This window comes from Mugil cephalus, chromosome 16 (assembly GCF_022458985.1).
Source record: "Mugil cephalus isolate CIBA_MC_2020 chromosome 16, CIBA_Mcephalus_1.1, whole genome shotgun sequence".
Classification (NCBI taxonomy): domain Eukaryota; kingdom Metazoa; phylum Chordata; class Actinopteri; order Mugiliformes; family Mugilidae; genus Mugil; species Mugil cephalus.
Window position 1 is genome coordinate 19,989,694 of NC_061785.1, and position 14,911 is coordinate 20,004,604.

General features: G+C 41.0%; 1 protein-coding gene across 1 annotated transcript in view; it reads right to left on the reverse strand.

Annotated features, from left to right (window-relative positions):
• LOC125022830 (integrin alpha-M-like) overlaps positions 1-14,911 on the reverse strand; it is a 38,831-nt gene that overhangs the window by 5,918 nt on the left and 18,002 nt on the right. Inside the window, exons 2-15 of the mRNA XM_047609771.1 lie at positions 4,503-4,605; positions 4,261-4,364; positions 4,084-4,154; positions 3,515-3,629; positions 3,254-3,378; positions 3,025-3,170; positions 2,596-2,746; positions 2,277-2,427; positions 2,062-2,135; positions 1,239-1,371; positions 789-928; positions 564-704; positions 255-467; positions 3-136 (exon numbers count right to left, since the gene is read on the reverse strand). Coding sequence (XP_047465727.1) covers positions 3-136; positions 255-467; positions 564-704; positions 789-928; positions 1,239-1,371; positions 2,062-2,135; positions 2,277-2,427; positions 2,596-2,746; positions 3,025-3,170; positions 3,254-3,378; positions 3,515-3,629; positions 4,084-4,154; positions 4,261-4,364; positions 4,503-4,605 — 1,801 coding nt within the window. The remainder of the gene's footprint in view (positions 1-2; positions 137-254; positions 468-563; positions 705-788; positions 929-1,238; positions 1,372-2,061; positions 2,136-2,276; positions 2,428-2,595; positions 2,747-3,024; positions 3,171-3,253; positions 3,379-3,514; positions 3,630-4,083; positions 4,155-4,260; positions 4,365-4,502; positions 4,606-14,911) is intronic.

Consider the following 14,911-nt stretch of genomic DNA (forward strand, 5'->3'; position numbering starts at 1 on the left):
ACCTGAGTAAGACAACTGTGCCCTTTGATCCCACTGCTAAGTCTGGCAGTTTATCTCCACTCTGATCTAAAGACTCCTGACTGATCGACACGCCGAAATACTTCAGTCCTAACTTGACTTCAGAGCCAGTTATTCTCTGTGTAAATGAGACAATTTGAATTACTCAAATTATACAGACTTTAAATGCAGTGGCAAACAGACCCCAGATGGCGAATGTGTTTATTGTCCTTTGAGAATTCTCTATTGTTGCTCACCTGTGAGTAAATGGGATTGATACTTGGTCTTCTTTCGCCGTGGAATATGTAGATGCTGCCTTGGCCATCATTCTCCAAAGGTGCTCCAACTGCTAAATCGCTGATCCCGTCTGTATTTAAATCAGGCAGCACAGCAAGAGAAGACCCAAACCTTCCTTTGCTGGATTCAGCCCCTCTTAATACTAATGGAGAGTCAAAGCGACACTCAACTGTCTGGTGAAAGCATAAGGATGAGAGTGAATGTTACACGTTTATTAAAAGTAGAAAAATAGATGATTTGTGTCATTAGAAAACAATAATGTCATTTACCAAATACTTCAACTGGCACACATAAACTCTTCCCTCTCTCTCGGATTCCATATGCATTGGGGCGGATATGAGGATGAGGTCAGTATACTGGCTGCTCATTCTCATGACACAAACCTCTGCCCCAAAGTATTCACCAGATTGCTGAAACTGTCCACACAGCATAATGAAGCACAATTCTGATAATGTTGTCTTTCAGGACCGTATGGCTTACACATAAATACATACCTGCTGTGGATATGGATCAATCATTTTATAATGTGTCATGCTTTCATCAACAACCATCACAATTCCTCTGTGCTGATATCGTGGAGCACCAATAATTGTCACTGTGCCACTTGTAGTTTTAGCAACTGCCATAGAATAACCTAGAATTCAAAACAGTCAAGCAAGGTCATCAGTTAAAATATCAAATATCCAAGTTTAGCTAGTGTGTATATTCAGTGGTGAGGAGAATTCTGTGTATCACATTAAATGCAAAAACAAAACAACGTGACTTGTATTAAACATGTTCGTATATTCAACTCCTTTTTTCTCATTTCACATTTTTCGGTCAATTTCCTGTTCTGATCAATGTGTTGCTGTCAAACGTTACACACATGCAGCACATGCACTGTGCATGATGGTGTACAGTAGGTACAGTGTGTGTGTAGTTTATTGTTAGTGTAATATTCTTACCAAGGTAACTGTCAGGCTGTAGAAAAGCAGGCTCAAAGGAACCGGTCTTGAGAGGTCCTGAGGATGTAGTACTTGAGTATTTTACGTATCCTCCCCTCCACTGGTTTGCACCAACAACTGCCAACTGAATTCCCTGCAATGTAGACAGAGGAGTAATGAGTTAAAAGTGTTTTGCATAATATTTGAGGAAAAAAATAACAACCACCTCTCAGTTGTATGTCTCTAGCAGCTAGAGAAGCTAATCTACCTACTGTAAGACTTATATAATATATTAGAATAGAGAATAGAGCAGAGACTGTATAAATATGGATGATGGAGCAGCTCCCCAAGAGTGAAGCCAAAGTAAGAAGAGCTCCCCCTGGTGTCTGGCTGCAGTATAGGTCATAAGCTCCACCGCCTCCATGTTAGTGGATGCAACTTGAACCAAAATAAAATACTAAAATACACATCGAATATTTTTTTTTCAAGGATGGCTTCAGCCATTCTAGGTAGTTAATATAATGCTGATGCATACTCAAGTGTCCATTTTTCTGATGAGTTTTATTTAAGTTGCTTATTTGACGCTATGGAAACAGGATGTGACATCATGTAGACCAAAAGTTGTCATGCCAACCAATCCATTCCATTAACCAGATAACACTCATACTGTTTTGAACATTTCCACCACGACACTATCTGTAAAACGATGAGGCTAAAATGTACCTTAACCTATATGATATGAGACAGTTTTAAATACATTAAGTCTCCTCATTCTTATAACCAGGATGACACTAAAACCTCCAGTCCAGTCACTGTCCAGTCGCCTTCCTGTGATTTTATTTACCCCAGGCACATAGGCTGCGCTGAATCCCTCTTGAGACATTTCCATTTTCAGAGACTCGCCGCTGCTTTGAGATCCTGTGACAGAAAAGCAAAACAGTACTTAAAAGGCAAACTACAACAGTCTGAGTCATTATGGCTTGAGGTAGCAATGGTCAATGATAGAACATGTACAGTAATTTCAATGTTGAAGATTTGACGTTTAGTTTACATTAGCACCTTCAATGGAGAAGATTTTGTTCTGCAAATTCTGTCTTATTTTTTCAAGTGCTCCGAAGCCGTCCACTTGAAACACATAATTATTTGAAGGAGCAGATGCAATGGTGTCCAGTTCTCTTTTTGCTGCAGACGTTTCAAATGCACTCCCCACCTAGGGACATTGAAACAACGTGTTTGAGATGTTATATATATGGTTTGAGTTATTAAAATTAGGTTCTAAACTAGGATTACAGAGAATCACTCAACTCACTCTTCAACACACAAGCTAGCAGTGAACCCACATCTAGATCCAAAATATTTATCAATAATTTGTACTCACTCCAATAGCAAATCGAACAATGTGTTTCCCAGCAGCTAATGTTGCAGCCTGTGGTAATTCATTCCGGTCATGAGATTCTCCATCAGTAATGACGATCAAGACCTTCTTCATATTTCGTTTGGAACCTCTTTGTGATGTGAAAACGTTGTTACTGCCAAATGAGAAAATTATATTTTAATCTTTATTACCCATATAACCCTCATTTTTAGTGCTATTGACAGTTTTTATGTCCAGCTTTGGTTGGGTCTGTTTCAGTCACATGGTGTAAAACTTTAATTCATACAATGCCTCTTTTGAAAGCAGTTGTATTAGTAAAGTCCACACAATGATTAAATTCATCATGTTAAAAAATTGTCTGGACAGGAAATCAAGGTGAAGATGTCATAGTTTAGCATTTAAATCATATAATGGCAGAATAACAGCACTCATACAACATGTTTGATGGCCTTTGCTGTGTAGGTTCCTCCCCCTAATTGGATTATATGGTCAATGTTAGTCTCCCATGGTGTAGATGAGAAAAAATTATCAAAGTAATAATGGACTCTGGGGTCCCAAGAGAACTGGGAAATAGAAAACTGAAAGAAAAGAACACAATTATTAATTTATTTGATGCAAACTGTGTAATTATTTTGTGTCTTTGGGACCATGGTCCTCTTACTCGTGTGTTTCCCTGCAGAGATGACCGGACCAGATTTTTAACAAAATTCTTCATGGTTTGAAAATCGTCTGGAGACACGCTGCCTGAACCATCCAGCAGAAAAGCAACTTCTGTCCACCGGCACTCTGTTGACCAGTGAGCATAATTAATCAAGGGATCCTTTGAACATTTTTCCTTTTAGTATCAGGCAACCTCCAGATTCTGGGCTTTTTAATCAATGACATTAGTACACTGTCAACTTTCAATTCAATATACTTTTACCTTCAATAGAGGAAGGTATGGATGGTTGAACACGATTGGAAGTTGTAATGGGAAAGCACAGACCATTGTACATGGTGATACTTGTACAGTTCATAGGAATGGTCGGACCACATGCCTGAAAAGAGACCAATCCTAATTAGTAGTAAAACATAAATAAAGCCCCACACACACACACATACACACACAGAGTTTTTGAACTGCCAAAGATGACTACCTTTTGATTTTAGTTTATTTCCCAAGTAGTCAACACTTGTGTCGTTAAGAAATAGTCCTGTGAGAAAGTTAATTGCTAACACTACATAGAAGTGTTAAAAAAAAAACTAACACTGGTTGTTGTTAGACAGTGTTAAATTTAACTACAAGAAGAGTCAAATTAACACTAACTTAGTGTAAAAGTATCAACACTCAAAAAGTGTTAAATTAACACTCGGAGCTGTGGACCCATATAGACACTTTAAAAGTGTTAACATTAACTCTTACAGTGTTAATTTGGGTATGCTGATTTTGCTGTGTAGATATATTTCCAAGTAGCACAAACCTCTGCAATTCTCTGCAGTTCACCTACTCACCAGTGTTTCCTGTGTGGTGGGATTAGCTTTCAATGTCAAACCAAGAGACATGTTCACTGCATAATTCGGCACTGTAAGGGAATGATTCAACAGAGGTTTAAAGATAGTTAAACCACAATAAAACATAAAATACATTTGTGTGTGATGCAGTATGAGTAGAAATAAAAAGTTGCCCACCTGAAGGTGACACTCTAGCACAGGATTCGTTGTTGATGTTGCAGGTAAATATTTCCCCCCTGTCATTTGGTGAATACTGTTCAAGTGGGGCACTGACGACCAATCTAATAAGAAGTAATAAAAAACAAACAAACAAACAAAATCAGTGTGGTGAGGGCAGTGTACTAAGAGTTGTTAGCTGATCAAATCTTGCATCTTGCATAAAACCCACATTCAGCGTCACAGTGCATCGTCTGACTTACTCTGATTGTCTTTGCACCACCTGGTAGCCAAAACCTGCTGCAGGGTTGTTCAGGGTCTTCCAAGCCACGGGATCAATATTGAAACAAAGAGCAGCTTTTAACACTGAAGGAATCAGAAGAGAGAACCGTTTATCGCAATGTGATTATGGGGAAGTTAATTAATCTGACTATGTGTTTTTGTTTGTGATGTCATTGGTCTTTGTGTTGCCTTCAGTCTATCTCTGGGGTGTAACAGTACGGTCTGCCCACGGTGTCTTATTCTGAAGCCACTACGGAGCACCAAAGTCAGACATATTCAACATAGTGGCTCAGAAGGAATGATTCTTTTGACGTTCAAGGATTCATTGTGAAGCCTGTGTTGTCTGCGAGGCTGACCCTGTTGACTCTAATTCTTGCCACTTACTATTAGAAATCACACAGAAGTGGATGTGTGCGATAAATGATAACCTGTTCTTTGCAGTAGAATCATGTTTTCTGAGTTTTGACCAACTTATGGTTTTGTGACTGGAAATTCTCATTATTCACATGTCCAGGTCAAGTTGACGTAAACCAGATTTGACCAAACAGGACGTTCCTGTGTGTGAGATCCTTTCCTGGCCTGTTGTTTTCAGTGTTTCCTTTCAACCTATTTTACTCTATAACTGTCTATCCATGCATGCATATGCAGGCATATAGAATTTTTACAACGCCTGCAATTTATAAAAAGCAGAAGCAAAACTGTTTGAATCCTACAATAACTTAAAAGAAAAGCAACAATAATATCTCCCACTGCAGCTGATAAGAAGTCTCTCTTCTCTACGAGCCTACGTGTGAGATTTCCTCATCATTTTTTTCTGCTCATGTTTTTTTTTTTTTTGGGCAGTACATGACATTTTCTAAAATCAGCCGTCTGAAAAACTCATTGTTATCAGTTTCAGTGCCATCACACGAATATAAATGTGGCGGGGCGGTAGGGCTAATAAATTGTACTTAGTTATTTTACACTGAAATCAGTATACTTGTTGCCAGACAACGCCACCTCAGGTACTCACCCTAAGGACATTACTATTACCAGATCTTCGGTTTTACACAATACAGGTCCGTTGCTCGACAAGCAAGAGACGTGGCCCATGAAATTAGTCACAATAATATTTTATTAATACAAAGGATCCAAACAAAAGAAAATGCAAAAAACAAGTTAATCAAGGGCTTCGGCCTAAAAGTAGCTAGGGCAAGCGAAAGGAGGGGTCCCCAAAGTAAAAGTTCCCCCAGACACACGTGAAAAGAGCACACCCGTGAACGACCCACATCCCTGGAAACGGCACAGCAGACAGGAGGATCTCCTACGATCACCCACACCACTACAGGCCGACAGCCCCTGAAACAAAAAGAAAAGCACCAAATATAATCAGCAAATATACAAAGTTAAAATATCACCAGATAAAATGATAAAACTGCTAATACAAATCAAATCGCCAGCATCAATTGAACACAATCGGAATTGAATGAAAAACGAAATCCGAAAGTGTGAACCAGATAAAAGGGGTCACGAAACCCTCACTAAAAAAAGAGCGGACGCTGGCAGCCGAGAACGGGCTGCTACGAGCCGCGGCGAAGGCGAACGACCCAACCACAGGTGGGCGACCAGCGCAATAGGACGGACGGCAGCAAAGCACCGCAGCACGCCGGAGCCAGCCAAACCCGAACCGGGAAACAGCTACACGGACGGACAGGAACTTGAAGCAGGACAAAGCAGCAGAGGTCATGCAGACGGAAGGGAGCCAATGGAGGTGATGGACTTGATCCTACTTAAACAAAAAGGAAATTAAATACCCGATCGCTCCCCCCACAGGACAGGTTAGACTCAGAAAGAATGAACTACATACCTTATGGTACAGCACCTGTTCATGCAACCAGTGAGACGAGGCAAGAGCAGCGAGCCGCTACCAGCATTTACCTGTGACCACACTACATTAAACTACTGATAACGAGAGATCCAGCACAACGAGAGAGGATACGCACCAGACAAGGAGACCACATGGAGCCAGAATCCACCCACAGCCCCTTTGTCACAGCACAAGAAATAGTTAAGGCTCCCGCAAATACAAAACTGGCAAAAACGTACGCGGCCCCCGGAGTTACCTGTTGCAGCCACACAGGACGTCCCGGAAATTACGCCAGCGGGAGACAGAGGGAGGAGGCGTAGGAGGGGCCGCTCTTTTATCCACGACCCCATCATAATTGGCTCCTGGCCACGCCCAGCCGCATAATTATATGCTGCTACATAAATATATGGCAGGGCGATGTTTACTGTCATCTGTTAATTACATTTACATTTCAGTGTCCAACAGTGACATCGTGTGAGAGTTCTGCTGCTGTGGAATTTACAAGAAATAATAGGAAATAAATCAAAATATTTCTTCAGCTCGTGGTCTTTTTTTGTTTTGTTTTTTCATCACTGAAAAAGCCCCTGTTGAGCCATTATAGTCTTTGTTGCTTCAACAAGTGAAAGTGACAGAAAATATCACGTAAATGGCTGCAGTAAGGGTGTCACTGAAACAGATGAAGAGGATGTATGGACTGAAATGTGTATAAACTTTAATAGCATTTCAACACCACACAAAAAAAGCAGCCAGCGCCAGATGAGGTCTTGAGCTGAGGTGTTAGTATCACACAGTTGCTCTTTATAAAACATATTTTCACAGAAATCAATTTATTGAGCAATACATTTTTTTAGAGTCCTTAATTTAGAATGTAAATCTTCACAGTTTCTCTTATATTCAGGATGAAAGGATAAAAGGCACATATATTCATCTTAAATTGTTCTTCTATCTGCATCTATGTCAAATTCCACAAATAACGGTTGTCATTAATAACATTTGCTGCATGCAATGGGCATCAAACAGCTTACAGCTTGCTTAATGTCATGTAATCAAATAAAATAAAAAAGGTCAAATTAAAACTGTTGGCAAATATGACGCAAGACAAGATCTGAATGCACAGACTTACCTGACAAGAACAGTGTAGTAGCAATTACCCTGCTCATTGTGTTAGTCCCCTGGTAAGAAAAAAAGCTTTAAAAAACTCGAAGAAACTTCAAACTTCAAAAAATGTTCTGCTGCTGAGCCTCCCCAAAAGAGGGAGATGGTGAGAAAGCAAAATGCAAGAAATCACAGTCGGGTGACAGCTCCAAACCAGGACCTCAGTTAGAGGAACTTGATGTAGGAGGGGGTTATCACACTGACAAATCTTTCTGTTTGATAGACCTAAAGGAAACAGGCTATTTTGGCACCTTGATTGCACACTAAGCATTGGTAGTGTTAAAGTCAATGGTTAACCCAAAACTTAATTAATGATAATTCTGCGGCAATGATTAATGCAATTTGTTTTTGGACGCTATATGAATTAAATTTGGTTTTGGACTTCCTTTCTTCTGTTTCTACTGTTGGTTGGCTTCTTCCAAGACAAGTCAAATACCAAAAAGAGGTTTGTTGCCTTGTGAAGTGGATAGTGGGGGGGGGGGGGGGCAGTAAAGGGGGATGTAAAGGTCAGGCATAAGAGGAGGGAATAGCATGTAACACCAACACATAAACCCTAGGTACACTTAAAGCTTTATCACACAGTTACTAGCTAGGGCTACCTGGTGGTCTATTTTGTTGACAGACCTGATGTTGACAGGAAGACTTTAAACCATTGCAGTCAGTGACTTTTACACCACTTCCCTTCTCTCAATTAACAAGTTTTTTCCCACGTTACATATGACCTTACCACACTGGCGCACTGCAGCTTTGCAGCACAGTTGATTTGTACCCTTTTCCCCATTTAAGGCAGCAAAGATGTGTAAAGAGTCATGTATGCCTATTATTGCAAACAAATGTTGCACGGTCTCAAAAACCTTATCTCTACTCTTAACTTCCTCCTCCATTCTGTGTAGTATCTGGATGCCTCACGCATATCCCTTCCTCACTCCTGGCAGAAGAAGGAGCTGCAGTGTTATTGCTCTGAAGATATTGTGGCTCCTGGCAAGGGACATCCTCGCCGCTGACGAGTCACTGGTAAAAAGTAATAAGTGTTGTCTACTGGAGGGCACCCTGCTTCAAAACCCAACAGGGTGTTTTATCGCTGGACACTCATGCTCACTTAAGTACAGCTAACCAGGAGATGCCATGCAAACTGTTACTGCCTGCGCTTGCACTATGCCCCCCGCAGTCCCTGGTACCTGGTATGCACATTTTGTTGACATACACACATATGCATGTTGTTTTTTTATGGTCTGACCTTTGAACTGTGATGTCTCGAGAAGTTTTTTGTAAATGTACTTCGTTTCTCATCAACAGGAAATCACTTCCTGTCTGGTGGTCAGAGTGAGGAGGAGGCCTCGTCAACCTGAACGCTATGAACAGTGCCCACTGCACAGGCCTGGGCCCTGTCATTCTCATACGGCCGTGCCCTGCAGGCCTCTGCCCTGAAAGGCCTGGTGTGGTGGCAAGAAGGAGATGGAAAAAGGCATGCCAGGAGGAGTTCAACAAGGAGGAGCTCTGGTATGTGGAAAAGTGAACTTAGTCCATAATATGTGAGTGAACTATTTGGATGGTATCACTCTAACTTAATACTCTGTGTTTACATTCAGTTATGTTATGTTTTTTTTTTGTTGTTGTTGTTTTTTTTATCTACTTATAGGCTTTACAACCTGGCCTGGTAAGGGAAAAATATGTTTCCTCAGGAAGCTGACGTGCTGATGGAAGATTCCCTTGTTCGTGGCTATTCATGCTTATTAAGATGGCGCACCCTTTCCTACTTCATTGCCACCATTTTTACATCTTAGGAAAAGGCATGTTTCTCTATACGAAATGCCTATGAAATCTCTCTCCACTTATAAGCCAGTCAACAGTAGCACGTGCATGGCATCTTGAGAGTGGAATAGATAAGAAAACCTTTCCTTTGGGTTGTTGCTTGCAGATAGGAGATTCTGAAAAAGGGTTCTGCCTCCATTCCCCTTACACTTTTATTTTTGAACACCTTTTTTTTTCGGTGAAAATTCTCATGCAGTGTTTTTACACTCTTGGTCTCTTTTCCTTGGTCTGCTTCCACCCAGCCTATTGTTCAGATATATGGTCCTCGGAATAAAGAATTTACCATACACCTAAGTTTCACTTACTTTTTTTTCTTTGCACTGCTTTCATTTTCACAAGGGTTATTTTAACTAACCCAAGATAGAGATGTTTGGGCCACAGGTGGATAATATACTATGGCTGCATAAGTGACATTATTCAAGATATATTTTATAAAGAAAGATAAAGATAGATAAAATACAAACTTATGAAGGGTTGAGCACCGTGTGTCATTACAAGTGAATAAAAACCTGCCTAACTGACTCAGCTAAACGCCGACATAAATCATGTCTTATTATTCAAAACATCACATATTCTCCATGTCAAGTCTTAGAAAAAAACAGCATATTATATTTCTTGACTATTGGCTATTGATAGATTATTTGTTTTTTATTTATGTTTATTCATTTTCACATTAAAAGAGTAATTGTGGTAAAAAGATATCTGGTGGCTGCACAGTGTCAGTTCGGTCATTATTTGAACATTTCACATTTCCAGTTCCTTTTAAAATGCATTGATTGAAACTGGATCAGTTCCACTTGTGTAGGTGAGAGTGGGAGCGTAATTCTCAAGTCAACTGTTACAACACTGAATGAATAACAGTGGCCTCACATTCCTAGTTGCACTTATGGGACATGTGAAAGTGTATCAACATGTATGTAATTCTTTAAAACTTGTTTGCTCAGACATTTTACTTGGGACGCTTATATAAACTGGGGGTTATGTGGAGTCTACGAAATAGTATTTGAGAGTGTGTGCGAGGTGCGTCACAGCAATGCAAAGTTGGGGTTGCTGCTAAAAAAGGGGAAAGGTTTCAAGGTTACAGTCATTTCGGAAACTTGGGTAAGCCACATGACAAGGTAAACGTGAGGCCCAATGGTTGAAATACACTTTATCAAAACATTTATCAAGTATATAGTAAACACTTTCAGTACAAATGACTATAATTTGTTTCACATTGAGGGAGGAATTGTAAAGTCTCATGGGCACTAGGTAATGCAATCATGGAGCAGGTTTGAGACTCCTTTTTCTGGCATCTGTGGTTTGAAATGTCACTGCAAAGTAGGAAAGAGTGCTGTTGATCCTGTTGTTCGACTTAACAGCCAATGAGAGCTCATCAAATACAACCTTTCGAGTAGCCACTGATGAAAAGATGAGAACTGATGGGAAGGGTCAACATCTTTTATCCAATCGGTTAATAAAGCTGATGACAAACTGACTCTATACTACTAACTTTTGCAATTCCTCCACCTATGACAAGTCCCTTATGAGCTTGTGAAATACATGACAGGGGTAGCTGTCTGTGAAAAGCCTTTCTGTGATGCTAGAAAAGGAAAGAGAAACCGATCAAAATCTATCCAGTCTTTGCCCATATACAGGCCTTATCTGCATAAACCATGCGACAAATGCATGAGAAAATACCACTCGTGCCTCTGTTTAAGGAGCTTCCTTTGCAAGCGCCCTAACCGCTACATCATTGTATCTAGAACAAAAGGATGTTCCAAAAAACCCTGCAGTGTGTGAACCTGCCCTAAACCTGACCTTGTTGTCTCTGATGACTTAACTGTCATGACGTTGTCGGCCCAATTTGACCCAATTTCTATATGTAAACTATTTTTGGCTTTCTTCCATATAATTATCTGAAAATGACATGGATGCAGAGCCTCATCAAATACAACCTTTCGAGTAGCCACTGATGAAAAGATGAGACTGCTGGGAAGGTCAACATCTTTATCAAATGGAGAGACAATTTTACAAGGCCCCGGACAAGATAGATCAATGTATCTACATTATCAACAGAACCTTTTACAGTAGTCTTTGTCTTTTCTACGGTAATACGCGGCATGAGCTGCATGACCATACCACAAACTAGATAATACGCTGCTTGTCTTCACACCATTAACACCTCTGTAGTTACTATGTCTAGCTGAAGCTGGATGGAAGTAGCTCAGACAGTCCAATCATCAGCTCATCCTCTATATTATTATTCCTCTACCAATTGTTTAAGTTACAGTTTACATCTGTATTCATCCAGACTCATAAATTATATGTAGTAAAGACCTTGAATGTATTTGAGCAGTTTTTTGTAAAACTTGATGATGTCACAGTGAAGATGTTTTTTTTTTTATATGTTTGTTGTGCAAACTTCCAAGCATATCACATACAATATACACATTAGCTGTAAGTAGGAAGTCTGACATTTTTTTTTGTTTTCTTTTCCTAGAAGTAAATCTTGTTGCAAAAGATCATACAGACAAAATACCATATAATCGACACCCCTGATTCACCCACCCACCCAGCCTAGTCTTGCGTGTACAATGTTGACTCCATGTGGTAAATAAAAGGGAAGATACTTGTGAAGAGAGTAAAAGGTTATAAATTGATCCAATGCTGTGATGTTGATGATGAAGACATTATATTTTCTAAAAGAGTCTTCTCAGGCAGTTTAGGAAAAGATGTAAAATGAATTCTTACAAAACTACGAAGTTGGAAATATCTAAATCGACCATGAATTGACAGGCCACATTTAGTGACAAGGTTTTCCAAACTACCAAATGTTTCATCTAGAAAAGGATCACAGAAAGAAACCGGGCCTTTCTTTTCCATAATTTAAAAGCTGGGTCTAGCAAAGAAGGCAGAAAGAGGTGGTGATTGCAAATAGGGGAAAGGACAGAGGAAGATTTTAATCCAAATGTTGCCTAAACTGTTTCCAGATTTTTAGCGAGGAAAGTACAACAGGGTTATTAGTATACTGAGAGGGGCGCGATGTGAGGGGAGCAAAAAGCAATGCAGGTAGAGAGATGAAGTGCAAGAGCTAGCTTCTATAACACATGTTATTCTTATAAGTGAGCTAAAGAATGTGAATGTTTACACCTAAGTATTTAAAGCCATTGGGAGATAAATAGAAGGCTGCATGTTGGAAGAAATAAATTTTGCTAACTGGTTAACAGGAAAACATACACTCTTTGCAATATTCAGCTTATAACCAGAAAATATTCCGAAGGCCTCTAACAGATTTACTATTCCACCGACACAATTTACTGGGTCTTGAACGTATAATAATAAATCGTCAGCATATAGTGCTACTCTGCGTTCAACCCCTCCTCTGATTTTAACTGAAAATAATGTGGAAGCTTTCAGAGCAATAGACAGAGGCTCTAAAGCGAGAGCAAAAGCGATGGTGAAAGGGGGCATCCTTGGCAGGTGCCATGCGAAAGAGTGAAAGGAGGCGAAATTTATGAATATGTTTTAACTCTTGCCAATGGAGCAGAGTAAAGAAGGCAAATCCATGAGATTAACTTAGGGCCAAATCCAAATTTCTGGAGGATTGTTAACAGATATTGCCATTCCACCCGTCCGAATGTCTTCTCCGCATCGAGTGAAATAACCATCTCAGGATTTGGAGAAGCGGAGGGAGTCAAGATCACATTTAGAAGTCTACGTACTCTGCGGGCGCTTTGCTGGGCTCCTGGGGGAGTCCTCTCGGCTGGAGAGGTGTCCATGGCTGCCCTGCGGGCGGGGGGTGGGGTCTTTGGGGGGGGGTTTTGGCGGTGGTGGGTGGACGGGTTGCGGTGACTGGGGGGTGTGGGGGTATGGGGGGCTGCTCTGGCCTGCACCAACTTGTGCTCGCTTGGTCGGTCTGGGGGTGTTGGTCGTCGCTCGCCATCTGCGCTGGGGTGTGGCTTGGCCCGTGGCTACGGTGGTTCTCTGGTCCTGTCACCCATGCGCCCCACACTGGGGTGGAGGTTCTCCGGCGCTGGGGCTTCTGACCTGACTCTGGGCCCTGGTAATGGTCTCACGCATATTTAGGGAATGCCCACATGCATGTGTGTTGTCTCCTGCCAGCCCGTGCTGGATCCCATCAAGAAGAATTGATGAGTCCCGGCTATTAAGGGCTGGATTATTGTTTTCACTCTATCACTACGTGCCCTATGGCAGACTTCTCTCCTTCCATTGGGACACCCTTACCCCCCCTGGACTCTCTCATCTCTCCAGAGATGACTGTACCCAGTCATACTTGAGTGAGGTGACTTGAGAAGCGCAGAACCCTACACTCCACTAGTTCCTACTAGCACCACATGCATATCCTCCACTGTCCATCCTTCTACATCTTTTCTGTCCTTTGTTCTCTCTCTCTATTCACTGAGGTGTAGCACTCCCCTCCCTGCCACACAAGGTCACTACACTCAATAAAGATCAACAGGACAGTTCTCAGGGAGGGCTGGTGATGGTCACACTCACGAACTGAAGTAATAAAGCTTTCAGCTGCAAGAATATAACTGCATCAACCTCATATAATTTTGACACCCTGTGGTGTTCAACTATGCAGACAAATGCAGACAAATGGAAAAAAAAAAAAAAAAAGTCTACGTACACTAGATGACAATTGACGGCCCAAAATAAAGCCTGTTTGGTCCTCTGATATAATGTCAGGGAGGCATGTCTCAAGCTGGCATGCCAGTATCTTTGCCAGCAACTTGACATCATTGTTAAGCAGGCTAATTGGTCTAAAGCTACTACATAAATTTGGGTCTTCATCTTTCTTAAGTATAAGAGATATAAGCGCCTTGTTCAGTGTCGGTGGCAAAACACCCCCGTTCTAACAAATCATTAAAGAAGTAAAGGCTAGAATAAAACAAAGAGAACTCAAGATTTATGTTTGCTGGATCTGTTGTCAGTTTTTGGGAAGAGTCATACATTTGTGAAATAAAGTGAGAGGCATGCTGACGCCCCCGTGCTCATGATAAGTTGCTCTCATCCGTTGTAATAGGTGTTCTGCTTTACTTATTGCTAGGAGGTCAAATTCGGTTTGCAACTGCAGACCTTTAGTTGCCAAAGCAGGATTTGGTGAAGAGGCATGTTGTCTATCAATGTCTAAGATAGAGTCCATAAGCTGTTGCTGCCTCATCCTTCTCGTTTTGGACAAATGCGCACTGAAAGAGACATACGCCCACGTAAAAAGGCTTTCAGTGTTTCCCACAGAAGCGATGGGGAAATGTGATCAGACCTATTGGTCTCCAAAAAGAAATCAATGTCTGAAGATATTACAGAACTCGGCATCGGCCAGTTAACCCGTGTTCAACTTCCAGCCTCTTTGGTGCCTATGTAAACCCGAGGGGAGAAATAGCTCAAGTAAGTGAGGAGCATGGTCCAAAGTTCCTATGGCAGTGTAATCTGTAGATCTGACGAAAGGTAAAAGGGCCTTATCAATGAAGAAAAAAATCTATGTGGGAGTAGATGATGGAGACTTGATGAACAGTAGAGAAATAAGAAAAGTCTTCAGCATTAGGGTGAAAGAAACGCCAAGGGTCAACACAC